At 49.6% G+C, this 14372-nt stretch overlaps 1 protein-coding gene across 1 annotated transcript; it reads left to right on the forward strand.

Annotated features, from left to right (window-relative positions):
• Window positions 1-11548: 11548 nt before the first annotated feature.
• On the forward strand, window positions 11549-14036 carry KLF2 (KLF transcription factor 2). Its single transcript, XM_039867706.1, has 3 exons — window positions 11549-11743; window positions 11961-12783; window positions 13364-14036. The coding sequence occupies exons 1-3, from the start codon at window positions 11669-11671 to the stop codon at window positions 13537-13539; spliced, it is 1074 nt and encodes a 357-aa protein (XP_039723640.1). The 5' UTR covers window positions 11549-11668; the 3' UTR covers window positions 13540-14036.
• The last annotated feature ends 336 nt before the right edge of the window (window positions 14037-14372 follow it).

Here is a 14372-nt window from a genome sequence, read left to right on the forward strand (position 1 = left end):
TGTCCAGAGAACCCAGCTCTCCCTCCAGCCAGCTCCCGACTACGTATGTGAGCTTCCTGCAGCTGCTGTAACAAATGATCAGAAACTGGGGAGCTCTAAACAACAAAAATTTATTCTCTCACAGTCCTGGGGGCCAGAAGTCTGAAAGCAAGGTGTCAGCAGGTGGGCTCCTTCTTGGAGCCCTGAGGGAGAATCCATCCCAGGCCTCTCTGCCAGCTCCTGGAGGCTGACGGCCACCCTTGGCATTTCTTGGCTTGTGGCTGCACCACGCCAATCTCTGCCTCCATCTTCGCACGGCCTTCCTTCCTGTTTTCCCTTCTCTTTTCCAGTAACACCTGTCACTGGTCCTAGAGCCATCCTAAATCCAGGATGATCTTATCTCGAGATCTTTCTTAATTACATCTGCAAAGATCCTGTTTCCAAGGATTTTACATCCACGGAAATGGGAGGTTAGAATGTGGGCATATCTTTTGGGCAGGGGGACATCATTCACCCCACTATACTGCAGATATTTTTCCATCAAAGCTTGTCTTTCTTTCAAATTTTTTTCTTCTTCAAATTCAACTAGAAAAGCATTCATCGTGCAGGGACCATGGGCCAGTCATTCACCCGGGACCAATGTACAAAGCTGCATAGATGTTGAAGAACCAAGAATAAAAGGGGCCACGTGTGGTGGGATAGGGGTCCCCAAACCCCCCACCCGAGCCTTAGTTTCCTCATCCGTAAAGGGGGCTGATTCTGCCATCCAGGTGAGATCCAACCTGAGTTGCAAGGACAATGGGATGGGGGTCTCCCCAGTCCCTGGCCAGCCCATGGCTTGGCTCCCAGTGGAAAGTGGCTGAAGCCCCATGTTCCAGGAACAGGGGGAGAGAGAATGTGTGTGGGAGCGAGAGAGCCGTCCCAGGGGCTGGACGGAGGAATGAGATTGTGCACGTAGAAGTTCAAAATAAACGTCAGGAGAATAAATATCCCCAGGTGTGTGTGTGTGTGGCGGCGGGGATCAAATCAAAGACCCCACACTCACTCCAGCCAGTGGAGCCTTATAAAATGGATCTAATTAGATGGCTTCCCAAAAAGCTGAATGTAGAATTACCTCATGACCCAGTGATTCCACCCCTAGGTATGTATTCCAAAGAACTGAAAACAAGGGACTTAAATACTTGTACATGATGTTCACAGCAGCATTACTCATAATAGCCAAAAAGTGGGAACACCCCAAATGTCTCTCATCTGATGAATGAATAAACAGAATGTGCTATATCCACACACTGGAATATTATTCAGCCATGAAAAGAAACAAAGCACTGGCACGTGCAACACCAAGGTGAATCTTGAAAACATTATACTGAGTGAAAGAAGCCAGACACAAAAAGACCACATGTATGCTTCCATTTTTATAAAATGCCCAGAACAGGTAAATCCATAGAGACAGAAAGCAGAATAGTGGTTGCCAGGGGCTGGGGAAGGGGCATGAGGAGTGATCGCCTGTGGGGACGGAGCTTCCTTTTGGGGAAATGAAAATATTCTGGAATTAGATAGAGGCGATGGTTGTACAACATTGTGAATGTGCTAAATGCCACAGAGTTATTCACTGTAAAATGTTTAATTTTACATTATGTAAATTTCCTCTCCATAAAAAAACTGAAAGTAAAAAAAAAATGGATCTGAAAGATATTTATAGTTTGTTTTCCAAAAAAATTGTTCCAGGCACTCAGAAATAACCAGTTGCCTGTCCTAAAAGATGTAGAACTTTACAAATTAACTTTAATAACGTTAAATAGGGAGCTTTCGCAATTCGCTCCTTACAGAGCGCTGGCCAGCTCATCGAGGTCCTGTCATCACTAATGATATGTGATGATGACATAATGACATAATAACATCATTAGTATCTTCCATCCCAGTGACAGCACTGCAGGTCAGTGGGGTGAAGCAATGTGCTCGAGGCTGTCCACCGTGGGAAGGGCAGAGCAGAGGTAGATTCAAAGCCAGCTCCTCTGGCTGATGACAGGGAACCAAGGCAAGTTGTTTGAGTGCAGGTGACGTTCCCGGGGAGGGGAGGCTCCGTGCAGACCGGTTATCTGTAGGAGCCAGGATCAAACATTCCTCAGAGTCAGAAGCAGGTCGGGGGGCTATACCAGGCTTCTAGGAAGAGGGGCCCCCCAGGTGCCAAGAATGTGGGATTCGAACTTGGCCACCATAGTCCCCACCCTCAGGCCTCCCCTGCTCTCCCCATCAGGTCAGACACATGGCTGTGCCAGGTACGTGAGCACAGAACACACGTGTGGCATGCCAGGGAGCCCAACAGCTCTGATCAGCTGCCCAAAGGGGTAACTTCACAGCTAATAGTGCTGGAGCCCAAAGCCAACAAGAGGGAAAGCGTCCAGGACACTTGAGATGAGAAAGGATATCACTGCCCCTTTCTCAGCCATGAGTGTGGGATTGTCCCTGGGCTCCAAGAAGTGACAGGGACAACCCAGAATTATTGCTCCCTTAGAGGCAGCCTGTGTCTGTCGACAGGTGAAGGGACAGGCAAACCATGATCCATCCACACAGTGGAATACTGCTCAGCAAGAAAAAGGAATGAACTTGCAACAGCATGGGCAAACCTCGAATCATGCTGAGTGAAAGAAGCCAGACCCAAAGCACCACACCGTATGATTGCATTTATATGAAATGGCCAGAAAGGGCAAACCTATAGACTCAGGAAGCACGTCAGTGGTTGCCTGGGGCTTGGGTAGGAGTGAGGGTAGGAGGGATCTCCTTGTGGTGATGGAAACTTCTAAAGCTGGATCGTGGATAGCGTTGCACCATTTGGTAAATTTTACAGTGTGTAGATGATACTGCAAAAAATATAAATAATTTAATCTAAATAAAATTAAAAATTTTAAATAAATCTAAATAAAAAATGTTTAAATAGGTATTTTTGTATTTAAAGAACAATTTTAGTTTTCTAGAGTTGCAGGTTCTCCAGATGATTGAAGAAATGATTTTAACTTTTTTCCCCCCATCTACCTCCTCTCTCCCCGCTACCCTCTGGTAACCACTAGTCCATTGTCCATGTTCCTGAATCTCTGTCCTGTTCATTTGTTGCTTTTAGGTTTATATTCCACATATGTGATATTATGTGATTTTCAACCTTTTCTGCCTGGCTTATTTCACTTAGTATGATTATTTCAAGATCTATCCATGTTGTTGCAAATGGCAGTATTTCATCTCTTCTTATGGCTGAGTAATATTTCATTGTATATGACAGCTTCTTTAGCCAATCATCTATTGTAGGACACTTCGGTTGCTTCCATGTCCTGGCCACTGTGAATAATGCTGCTATGAACATCGGTGTAAAAATATCTTTTCAGATATGAGTTTTCAAGTCTTTGGGGTAAATACCCAGTAGAGGGATTACTGGATCATATGGTAGATAAATTCTTAGTTTTTTGAGGAACCTCCATACTGTTCTCCATAGTGGCTGTACCAATTAAAAATTTTAAAATTTAAATCTAAATAGCTAAATAATTAAAATATAAATAAAAATAAGTCTAAATAAATTTTTAAAAATTTTAAATCAAACTAAAATTAAAAAGTTCTACTCTTAATAAAATTAAAAATTTTAAATAAAAATTAATCTAAATAAAATTTTCAAGTTTTGATCTAAATAAAATTTTAAATGTTAAATAAAATAAAATCTAAATGAAATTTTAATTTTTTAAATTTAAATGTTTAAATAAAAATAAACCTAAATAAAGTAAACATTTTAAATCTAAATAAAACTAAACTAAAATAATTTTTACTGCCACCCTGAACAAGCCCGATCCTATCTGATCTCGGAAGCTAAGCAGGGTCAGGCCTAGTTAGTACTTGGATGGGAGACCACCTAGGAAGACCAGGTGCCATAGGTGTAAAAAATAAAAAAAATAAGGGATTGTAAGCTGACAAGGTCCTTGCAATCTCTGAGGTCAACCAAGGTTTTTCTTGCCTAAAAAAAAAAAATTTTTTTTTACTACAGTAAAAACAAAAAAGCAGCAGCTAGATGTTATTGGCAACAACGACAAAAAAATCTAAGAAAAAAAATCATTCATTACTAATAAACCATACTTTACAACCAAGTGCTTGAGATATGCCTGATAGTGAATATCCAGACCACTGACTTAAAGGATGCCTTTAGGTTTCTTCCTATCTTTATGTGGCTTGTTATTGATTTAATGCCTGGGAGCTGCCCAAGGGCAGGGACCAGCTTGCTCTTGCTGACGGCTCTCTCTGGCACCCGCCCAATGAGAAGTATTCCATAAACATCTATTAAATGCATACTAAGGCAGTGATGGTTTGAAGCCAGCTCAGACTTGAGACCAAAGGCAGCTCCGCTGGCTTCTCCCGTGGAGTCATCTTCTCTAAGCTTCAGGCCAGAGATTCAATATTTTCTGCTTGCAGGCAATACAGTCTCTATACATACAGTCTCGATATATCCATGAATGGGCATAGCTGTATGCCAATAAATTTATGAACACTGAAGTTGGATTTTCATAGAATGTTCATGCATCATGAAATATTCTTTCAATTTTTTTAACCATTCATAAATGTAAAAATCTTGCTTAGCTATTGGCTGAACAAAAGCTGCTGAGGTCACATATCACCTTTTATATGAAATGTCCCTAACAGGCAAATCCACAGGCAGAAAGCAGATTGGTAGTTGTCAGCAGCAGGGTGAGGGGGATGGGGAGTGACTGCTCATGGGGACAGAGTCTTCTTTTGGGGTGATGAAAACGTTCTGGAACTAGTTAGAGGTAGTGGTTATATAATATTGTGAGTCTCCTGAATGCCACTGAATTTTTCACTTTAAAATGGTTAACTTTGTATTATGTGAATTTCCTATCAATAAAGATTATAAACACATATACATGTATATAATTAACATTGGAAGATAATGAAATATAAAGAATACTATTGAGATTTTGATATATTTTTTAAAACTGCGAGCCAGGGTGGGTCAGCCCTTGATTTAGGTAAATAAAAACTGCTACCAGGAATGAAGGGCCTCTACTAAGAAAAGTCCTTTATACATGGTGTCTCCTGTCTAATCAACATGTGAGGCAGGCATTCTCATACCTCTTTGATGGATGAGGTACTAAAGTTCAAAATGAGAAGGCGATCCATTCAAGGTCACCAGGCTGCAAGTGCCAGGGCCAGAATCTGACCTGAGGCCCCTGGCTGAGCCCACTTGTTATGTCCATCACTTACTATGCCGAATAGAATTAAATAAGAAAATATAGGCAGTTCTTCAATACGGGGCTTGGCATACAATAGGTGCTTAATCAATGTTGCTTCCTTCCCTTCTCCTGTCCTCTGCGTGAACTAGACTAAAGCAGTCCTGGCTGGCCAGTGAGGAGATGATGAGCTCTCACAGGTATCCATCGGTCACCAACCAAATAAGCCTTGGACCTTTCCCCGCACAGCCACTACTTAACTGGTGCACAAGCAATAAGAAAGCCCCAGAAACAGTGAGAAAACTGGAAAGTATTCTTTCTCACTGAGCCTCAGCTCTAAGCATGGCAGGGGCAAGGTGGTGATCACGATAAGAAGCCCACTTGCAGGGGCACCTTGCCCACATCACTTCCCATCCTCGAGAAATGCCAAGCTGCCAAATATCTTTGCAACATGGGGAGCCCAGTTTGGCAACACGCTGTGAGAGTTATGCAAACCTAAGTAGAAATACCCCAATCAATCCAGCTGGGAGTCGTTGTCCAGTTGCCACTGTCATGTGACTAATTCCTCTAAAGCATTCATAACTCGTCTTGGAAGCTCAGCTGTATTTTAAGGTGACGTGTTTTCTGCAGAATTCCTGAGTGCTTGCTCTTGGGAGCTGGGCCAAGTGTACACAATAGCTATTTGGGGTGGAACAGCTGGTAAAGGGAGAGTCAGGCTAAACTCTAGAAGAAAAGTGGAAAGAAGTGATGGAAACTAGAAATGGCCAGGACCCAGTTCAAGGAGATTATGAGCTCTCAGTAGGGAGAAATGGGCAAGGTACTTTTATAGTTTCCTCTCCATGTCTAGCAGAGCACAGAGAGGGAGTTCAATATTTATTTGTTGCTCAGACTGACAACTTCTGATTTGCAAGTTTCATAAACTCTTAAAGATAGCCCTGGCAGGAGATGGTAAATGCAACTATATACGGTCCGGTCATAAAATCCTCTGCCAGTGACAGACATCACCAATCAATCACAGACATCAGCAATCCATCACAGTAGTGTTTCCCAGCACTGATCCTGGACTAATCTCAGAATTTGTGCCAGTACAGTGCTTAAAACAGTATCAGTGGATTAGGGGTAGATGATGTGCCTCCCTGGCTTAGGCTATTAATGTTGGGTCGTTGGGAGAGGATGGGTGGCCTTGGGAAAGAGAGGAGAATGACAGTATCACCATCGAGAGGCATAAAGTTCCCAACTGGGAGAGGGAGACAGCAAGGCACAGACGCAGAGCCCATTCCTGGCCTTTCAGAACTCATCCATGACACTTAGCACTCAACTTGTGTTTCAGCATCACCATTTCACTTCCTGACCACATAACCTTCGGAGATGTGCCTTATCCTCCACCCACTCTTAGCAGCTGGTGGGACAGGCTGCTCACAGGCTTCGAAGCTTTGACAGGGGTAAGTCACCCACCTAGTAAGAGGCAGTGATGGGAACCTGACTTCAAGTCCAGAGCTCTCTCTCCAAAAGCATCATCACCTGAGATGTCACCAGGACATACACTCACACAGGTAGGCACAGCCTGGGTAGCAGGGTGACAGGACCACAGCATGAAAGGGGCCATGCCCGAGCTCCCCTGCCCCCCAGTATCGAGCCTCTCCCCCGGTGCTCTGCCCAGGAGCCCCTGTTGGGCTCATTTGCTCACGTCCTTAATTGGGCAGCAAGCACTTTAAGCACTTACTCATACCATCTCATATCTCACAATGAAACAGGCTCAGAGAGGTAAATAACATGCCCGAGGTCACACAGCAAAAGTGGCAACTAAAGTCCGCCCTCTTCCCATTCATTGCTGGCTCTGTGTGTTGGTTCTATTCACCAGGCACTCTGAATTGTCCACACTGCTGCCAGAGGTGCTGGTGGCTAGCCAGCATCCTCACGTCATGTTTGTTTCAACACCAGGTCCACAGGTAGCCTGGGGAACACAGAGATGAATTCAGGGAGGTCCCTGCCTTGGGGGGCTCCCTGTCTGGAGAAGAAGCTAGATAGGAGAACAGCTGGTTACCACAATGTATGAGCTTTCTTGGGGTGGCCACAACAAACTGACACAAATTGAGTGGCTTAAAACAATATAAATGCATTCTCTTATTGTTCTGGGGGCAGAAGTCTGAAATTAAGTTGTTGACAGTGTCGGTTTCTTCTGCCGAGGCTCTGAGGGAGAATCTACCCCAGGCCTCTCTCCCAGCTTCCAGTGGCCAAGAAATCTTCAATGTCCCTCGGTTGCAGATACATTGTTCTAATCTCTGCCCCCATCTTCTCATGGCTGCCTTCTCTGTGCTTATGTCTGTGTCCTTTTTCTTATAAGGACACTTGTCATTAGATTTAGGGCCCATCCTAACCCAGGATGATCTCAAGACCTTTAATTACATCTGCAAAGACTCTCTTTTCAAATAAGGTCACAGTCACAGGGACCAGGGGTTGGGACTTAGACATCTTTTTTCTGGAGATGCATTCCACCCATTACCCATGGTGACCAAAAAAAGTCCACAGGAGACTGGGCTGAGGAGAAAGTGTGGACAATCCTGCAGGAGCAGAGAGACAATCCCAGAAGTTTCTCTGAGGAACTGCAAGAGATATTTCCACTCGTTTGCTTGTCTGTGCACTGGTGAATGTTCACTGAACGCCTACTGTGTGCTGGGCTGGGCTTGAAAAGCACAATGGATCCAATATAGAACTGGTTCCCACTCTCCCCATCGTTCACACACTACTTGTTGGAGAGTCAGAAAAAAAGCAAAGGGGTGGATAAATATAATGACCAGTGGCAAAAAGTGCTGTAGAACAAACAGTAAACAAGGGGGAGGTGTGAAGAAAGGAACAATACAGCCTGGGAAGGGACTAGTATGGGTGGGGCTGGGGGGAGCCTGGAAAGCCCACCCTTATGCTGAAATGCACAGAAGATGAGCTGAAGACAGCTTTTTCAGCAAATGGTCCTGAAACCATCAGGTATCCACAAGCAGAAACAACAAAAGAGTTAACTAAAAATGAAGCATTCGCTTAAATGTAAACTATTGATCTTCTAGTTGATAACACATGGTAAAATGGAGATGATCTTGGGTTTGGCGATGACTTTTTACATACTGGGAGAAAAATCTTTGCAAAACACCTATCGGGTAAACAACTGGTGTCCAAAATACACAAAGAACTCTTAAAACTCAAAAAGAAAACAAACAACCCAATTAAAACCTGGGCCAAAGATCTGAACAGATACCTCACCAAAGAAGATACCAAGATGTCAAATAAGCATATGAAAAGATGCTCCACATCAGATGTCATCAGGAACTGCAAATTAAAATAGCAATGAGACACCACCACATACCTATTAGAATGACTAAAATATGAAAAACTGACAATACCAAATGCTGATGAGAATGTGGAGCAACAGGAACTCTCATTTATTCATTGCTGGTAGGAATGCAAATGGTACAGCTACTTTGGAAGACAGTTTGGCGGTCTCTTACACACCTAAATATGGCCTTACCTTACAATCCATCAATTGCATTCCTAGGTATTTACCCAATTATTTTGAAAACTTATGTCCCGGCAAAAACCTGCACATGAATGTTTATAGCAGCCACATTCTCTATATATTCAATATAGCAACTATATTGCCCCAAACTGGAAGGAACCAAGAAGTCCTTCAGTGGGTGAATGGATAAACTGTGGTACATCCAGACTGTAGAATCTTATTCAGCAATAAAAAGAAATGAACTATCAAGCCACAAAAAGACACGGAGGAATCTTAAGTGGGTATTGCTAAGTGCAAGAAGCCAGTCTGAAAAGGCTACATCCTGCATGAGTCCAACTATACAACATTCTGGAAAAAGCAAAACTGTAGAAGCCAAACAGGGGTTAGGGAGGAGAGGGATGGAGAGGTGGAGCACGTGGGACTCTTAGGACAGTGAACGGATTCTATATGATAGTATAACCATATATAAACGCTGTGCATGTGTCAAAGCCCATAAAGCATACAACGGCAAGAATGAACCCTAAACTGTGGACTTTAGTTAATAGTAATGTATCGATAGTGGCTCTTTGTAACATTTGTACGACACTAATGCAAGATGCTACTAATAGGGGAGACTGTGTATGGGAGGATATAGGGTAGTTCTCTGTACTATCTGCTAATTTTTCTGTAAACCTAACTCTGCTTTAAAAAAAATGAAGTTCATTAGTTAAGGAGAAGGGTGGAGATGAGTGGGAACCGAGCAAGTAGAAAGTGAAAGGAAGGAACACTCAGTGGAGAGCATGGCAGGTACAAAGACCTGGAGAGGGGAAAGTGCTTGGCGTGCTCCAGGACCCACAAGGAAGGGAGAGAGGTGAGCTGGAGAGAGCTGCAGGAGCTGTTGGAGGCCCAAGTGGAGGACGGAGGCCTGTAACCGCCTGAGAATCATACGTCTTAGGGAATAGATTAGATTCTTTAAATCTTTCCCTTGTTATCATATGGGGGAAACTGAGGACCAGAGAAAGGCAATGAGAAAAGCACTTAAAGAGAGCTCACGGGATGACATTAGAACTTCCACAAAAAAGAAAGAGCCCGCGTGAACCTCGCGATATCCCTTTGGAGTAAGGTACTATCATCGTCTACCCTTCACAGATGAAGAAGTGAGCACAGAGAGGCAAAGCCACTTGCTTCGGGTCACGCAGTGAGGAGTCAGTGGACAAAGCTGACTCAACTATCACAGTAGCAGCTGCAGGGAACATATCTGAGCTCAACTTGAAGCCTAGGAAAGCTGCTCGGGGAGGCCCTGCCCGCTCCAGCAACTGCACTGGGCACTGAAGCACCTCTGGGTCTCCACCGCCTGGCAAACAGGGCTTATCAGTGAGTGTTTGTTGAATCCACAGTCGGATGAATCACAGTGAGGTAGCATACCTCTGAGGCTCTTTCCAGCTGGGAGGGTCTAGGATTGTGGACCCAAAAGGGGTTCCTTGGCACCTATGTCATGCCAAGGCCACCTCCTGCAGCTGCCCTGGTCTGTGGCACTCCAGCTGCTGTCAGTGGCAAAGCCCTTCTGGTTCCCAGGGAAGGCTTCCAGGGCAGGAGCTGCCTGCACCCCTCGCCACCTGGCCAGGGGACTCAGGCTGACTCTGGATGCCTCCATGCCCAGAACTTGGGCTCTGGGGTCAAGAGGCCAAGGCTGGATGCTGGCTCCAGGTCACACCATCAGATAGTCTCCTTCTAATACCCACTTGGCTCCCCTTTCCTCCAGGTCTTGATTCACTCAACTCCTCCTTGGTGAAGTTCTAAATTTCACCATCCTCTCTCTCCTCCCTCACACACACTCACTTTCTACCCCTCTCCCCTGCTTTATTTTTCCAAAAGGCCCCTATCTCCAACATGTTTATTTTATATTCTCCTCCCACTAGAGTAGAAGCCCCAAGGGCAGGGGAGTTTATCTGCCTGTTGGTCGTTCTGTTCCCAGTGCCCATAAAATGACAATGGGAGTGACAGTCCCTTGCTGGCAGGGCTACAGTATAGGGGACCCAGGTGGTATGTTTAAGATGCTCACCCGAGGGGCTTGTTCCCTTTGCCCCCACCCACCCACCCGGTGCTGGGTCTGTGTTGGAGGAGAGATTGTCATCTTGTCTAGATTCTCCAGCCATGCAAGTCAGTAAAGTCACCAGGCTTGCCGGCCGCCAAGACCTCACGCCTCTCCCAGGACCCCCGGGCCTCAGTTTCCTTAGTCTAAAGGATTTCCTCGAGGGACAGAGTCTCAAAGACTGAACATTTCTTGATGTCCTCATGCAAAGTTTTTTCAAGCTGTAACAGTGGGTCAGGCTAGATGGGCCCCAAGAAAATGAGGGGCTGAGTCTCTCCACCCATCATCAGTCCTGAGAATCTCAATCTCCCCATCCATGAGGGTTCCCAAGGAACCCTACTCTGAGGTTGTGGGACCCAGTCACCCCATACATCCAGGATTCTGGGGGCCGCTCTGAGGCGTTGGGGCCCATTCTCCCCATCCATCAGGGATCCCGGGAGGCCACGGGGCCCAGCGTTCCACTGAGTCCCGGATGCCACCCCCGCTCCAGGTCTTCCCCGTCGGCGCGCAGGCGGGAGCCCACGGGGCACCCCGGGGATCCCTGGGCGTCCCGCCGCTGTTGTGCAGCGCGTGTTGATACCGTCGCCAGGGAGACGCGCGGGGGCGGGCCCGGCAGCGCGCAAGGGGCGGGCGGGCGGCGCAGGGCCCTGGCGGCCGCAGTGGCCAGGGCCGCCGCCGCCCGCCGGCTTATATACCGCGGCTAAATTTAGGCTGCGCCCGGAGCTCGTCCCCATCCGGGACGCGTTTCCGCCGCCGCCGCCTTGGCCCGGCCCCCGCGCGCGCCGCGTCTATAAGGCTTGGGCGGGCCCAGCCGCTGCCCGCAGAGCCGTCCCCGCCCGCGCCCATACAGCCGTTCACCGGTGTCCGAAACCGCGTCGGCCCCGGGTCCCGGCCATGGCGCTGAGCGAGCCCATCCTGCCGTCCTTTTCCACTTTCGCCAGCCCGTGTCGCGAGCGCGGCCTGCAGGAGGTGAGGGCGGCAGGGACAGCGGGGGCGGCCGGCTCAGGGTAGTAGAACGTGGGCTGCGGGGTAGGAGAACGCAGGCGGCGGGGACGGTGGGCTTAGGGTAGTAGAACGTAGGCGGCGGGAACGACGGGCTCAGGGTAGTAGAACGCAGGCAGCGGGCGGCGGTCCCCAGGCCCCGCCGCGCGCTCACGTCCGTGCCCCATCGCCCTGTCACCCACAGCGCTGGCCGCGCACAGAGCCCGAGTCAGGCGGCACCGACGACGACCTCAACAGTGTACTGGACTTCATCCTGTCCATGGGGCTAGACGGCCTGGGCGCTGAGGCCGCCCCGGAGCCACCGCCGCCACCCCCACCGCCTGCGTTCTACTACCCCGAGCCCGGCGCCCCTCCGGCCTACGGCGCCCCCGCGGGCAGCCTGGTGTCCGAGCTGCTGCGGCCCGAGCTGGACGTGCAGCCGGGGCCTTCGCTGCACGGCCGCTTCCTGCTGACGCCGCCAGGCCGCCTGGTAAAGGCCGAGCCCCCCGAAGCGGACAGCGGCGGCGGCTACGGCTGCGCTCCGGGCCTGGCCCGCGGGCCGCGGGCCCTCAAGCGCGAGGGTGCCCCGGGCCCGGCCGCCGCGTGCATGCGAGGCCCCGGGGGCCGCCCCCCGCCGCCGCCCGACACGCCGCCGCTCAGCCCCGACGGCCCCGCACGGCTGCCTGCATCTGGCCCGCGCGCCCCTTTCCCGCCGCCCTTCGGAGGCCCCGGCTTCGGAGCTCCCGGGCCCGGCCTTCACTACGCACCGCCCGCACCCGCCGCCTTCGGTCTCTTCGATGACGCGGCGGCCGCTGCAGCCGCCGCAGCTCTGGGTTTGGCGCCGCCCGCCGCCCGAGGTCTCCTTACGCCGCCTGCGTCCCCGCTGGAGCTGCTGGAGGCCAAACCCAAGCGCGGCCGCCGCTCCTGGCCGCGCAAGCGCACCGCCACGCACACCTGCAGCTACGCCGGCTGCGGCAAGACCTACACCAAGAGCTCGCACCTCAAGGCGCACCTCCGCACTCACACAGGTGGGAAGCGAGAGCGGACGGCGTGGGGGGCGCAGGAGGAGGGGCGCTCTCAAAAACCCCCCAGAGGGCACGGTCCAGGAGATTGGGGTGGGGGCGCGCGTTTAGGACTCCCCTGGGGGCGTGGCCCGGGAAATTGGGTGGGGCGAGCTCTTAGGACCCTTAGGGGAACTCTGTAACAATGTTGGGTGGGGAGCACGCTTAGGACTCTCCTGAGAGAGTGGCTTAGGACTTTGGGGAGGGAGTGTGCACTTAGGAACCTTAGGGAGACTCTTAGAATGTTGGGGAGAGTATGCAAGCTTAGAACTCCTCTGGGGGCGTGGCTCCAAGCAGTAGAGAGTGGACTGTGCGCTCTTCGGATTCCCTGGGGACTAGAATCAGGAGGTCCGCTAGTGAGGGACACTTGCCTATGATCCTTAAAGGTTCAAAATGTAAGGGGGAGCGCCTTAAGGAGCTGGTTAGTGGTAGATCGCACGCGTTAGAGGAGCCACTATCGGGGTGAGTGTCTACGCACCAGGGCCACAGGCGGGCAGCCGAGTCTCAGGGGAGGAAACTGAGGTCCGCTCTCGCTCCCTCCCTGCAGGCGAGAAGCCCTACCACTGCAACTGGGACGGCTGCGGCTGGAAGTTTGCGCGCTCAGACGAACTTACGCGCCACTACCGCAAGCACACGGGCCACCGGCCATTCCAGTGCCACCTGTGCGACCGTGCCTTCTCGCGTTCCGACCACCTGGCGCTACACATGAAGCGGCACATGTAGCCTGGACGCCCCCCGCCCATCCGCGCGCGGCCGTGGCGGGTCCCACGCGCCGGGCGCGGCCCCCTTCAAAACTGTGACTGGTATTTATTGGGCCTAAAGGACCGGGTCGGGCACAGCGTGGCCACCGAGGGGGCTCCCCCGACGACGACGACGACGACGACGCCCTGGCCCCCATCAGAGACTGAAGGCCCGGTGGGAGAAGACCACGATCCTCCTTGACGAGTTTTGTTTTCAAAATGGTGCAATAATTAAGCGTCGTCTTTCCCCCACCGGGTCTACACTAGAGGATCGAGGCTTGATGCCTTGTGAAAAAAATACAGCCTTAATTTGTACTGTTCGCAACATTTTTTATAATATTGTACATAGCGACTGTGACAGATATTGTATTACTGTAAATAAGGAGACAAGTGGGCATTTTGGCTGCCTGGTTCGTTTTTATAAGACTTTTGCTGTTTTTTTAATTAAAAAAAGTTTTTGCATCTTTTTGAAAAATCACAGCGCTGGTCTGGCTGCTTGGAAGCTGGGGGCTTGGGACACTTGGAAAGGGGTGGGGGAGACAGGCAGCTTTGATGGAGGGCAGCCTGCGGTGGGGTGAAAGTGGGGCCTGCCTTGGCCAGCCTGTGGGTTGCCAGCTGCAGCGCCCAGCTGCCAGGAACCTGTGGGTTTTTCTATAAATTTAAACACTGCATTTTAGGACTAAGAGAGAGCTATTTTAAGGTTGTTCCCTGAGCCATAAATTGCCTCCTTTTCCCCAGAGCTGGGGAAAGCGCTGGTCCCACTGACGTGGCCTCTTTTGGGCTGAAAAAAACCTTACCTACTTCTGAAGCTTCTGA

Source organism: Pteropus medius, unplaced genomic scaffold (assembly GCF_902729225.1).
Source record: "Pteropus medius unplaced genomic scaffold, Ma_sr-lr_union100, whole genome shotgun sequence".
Lineage (NCBI taxonomy): Eukaryota > Metazoa > Chordata > Mammalia > Chiroptera > Pteropodidae > Pteropus > Pteropus medius.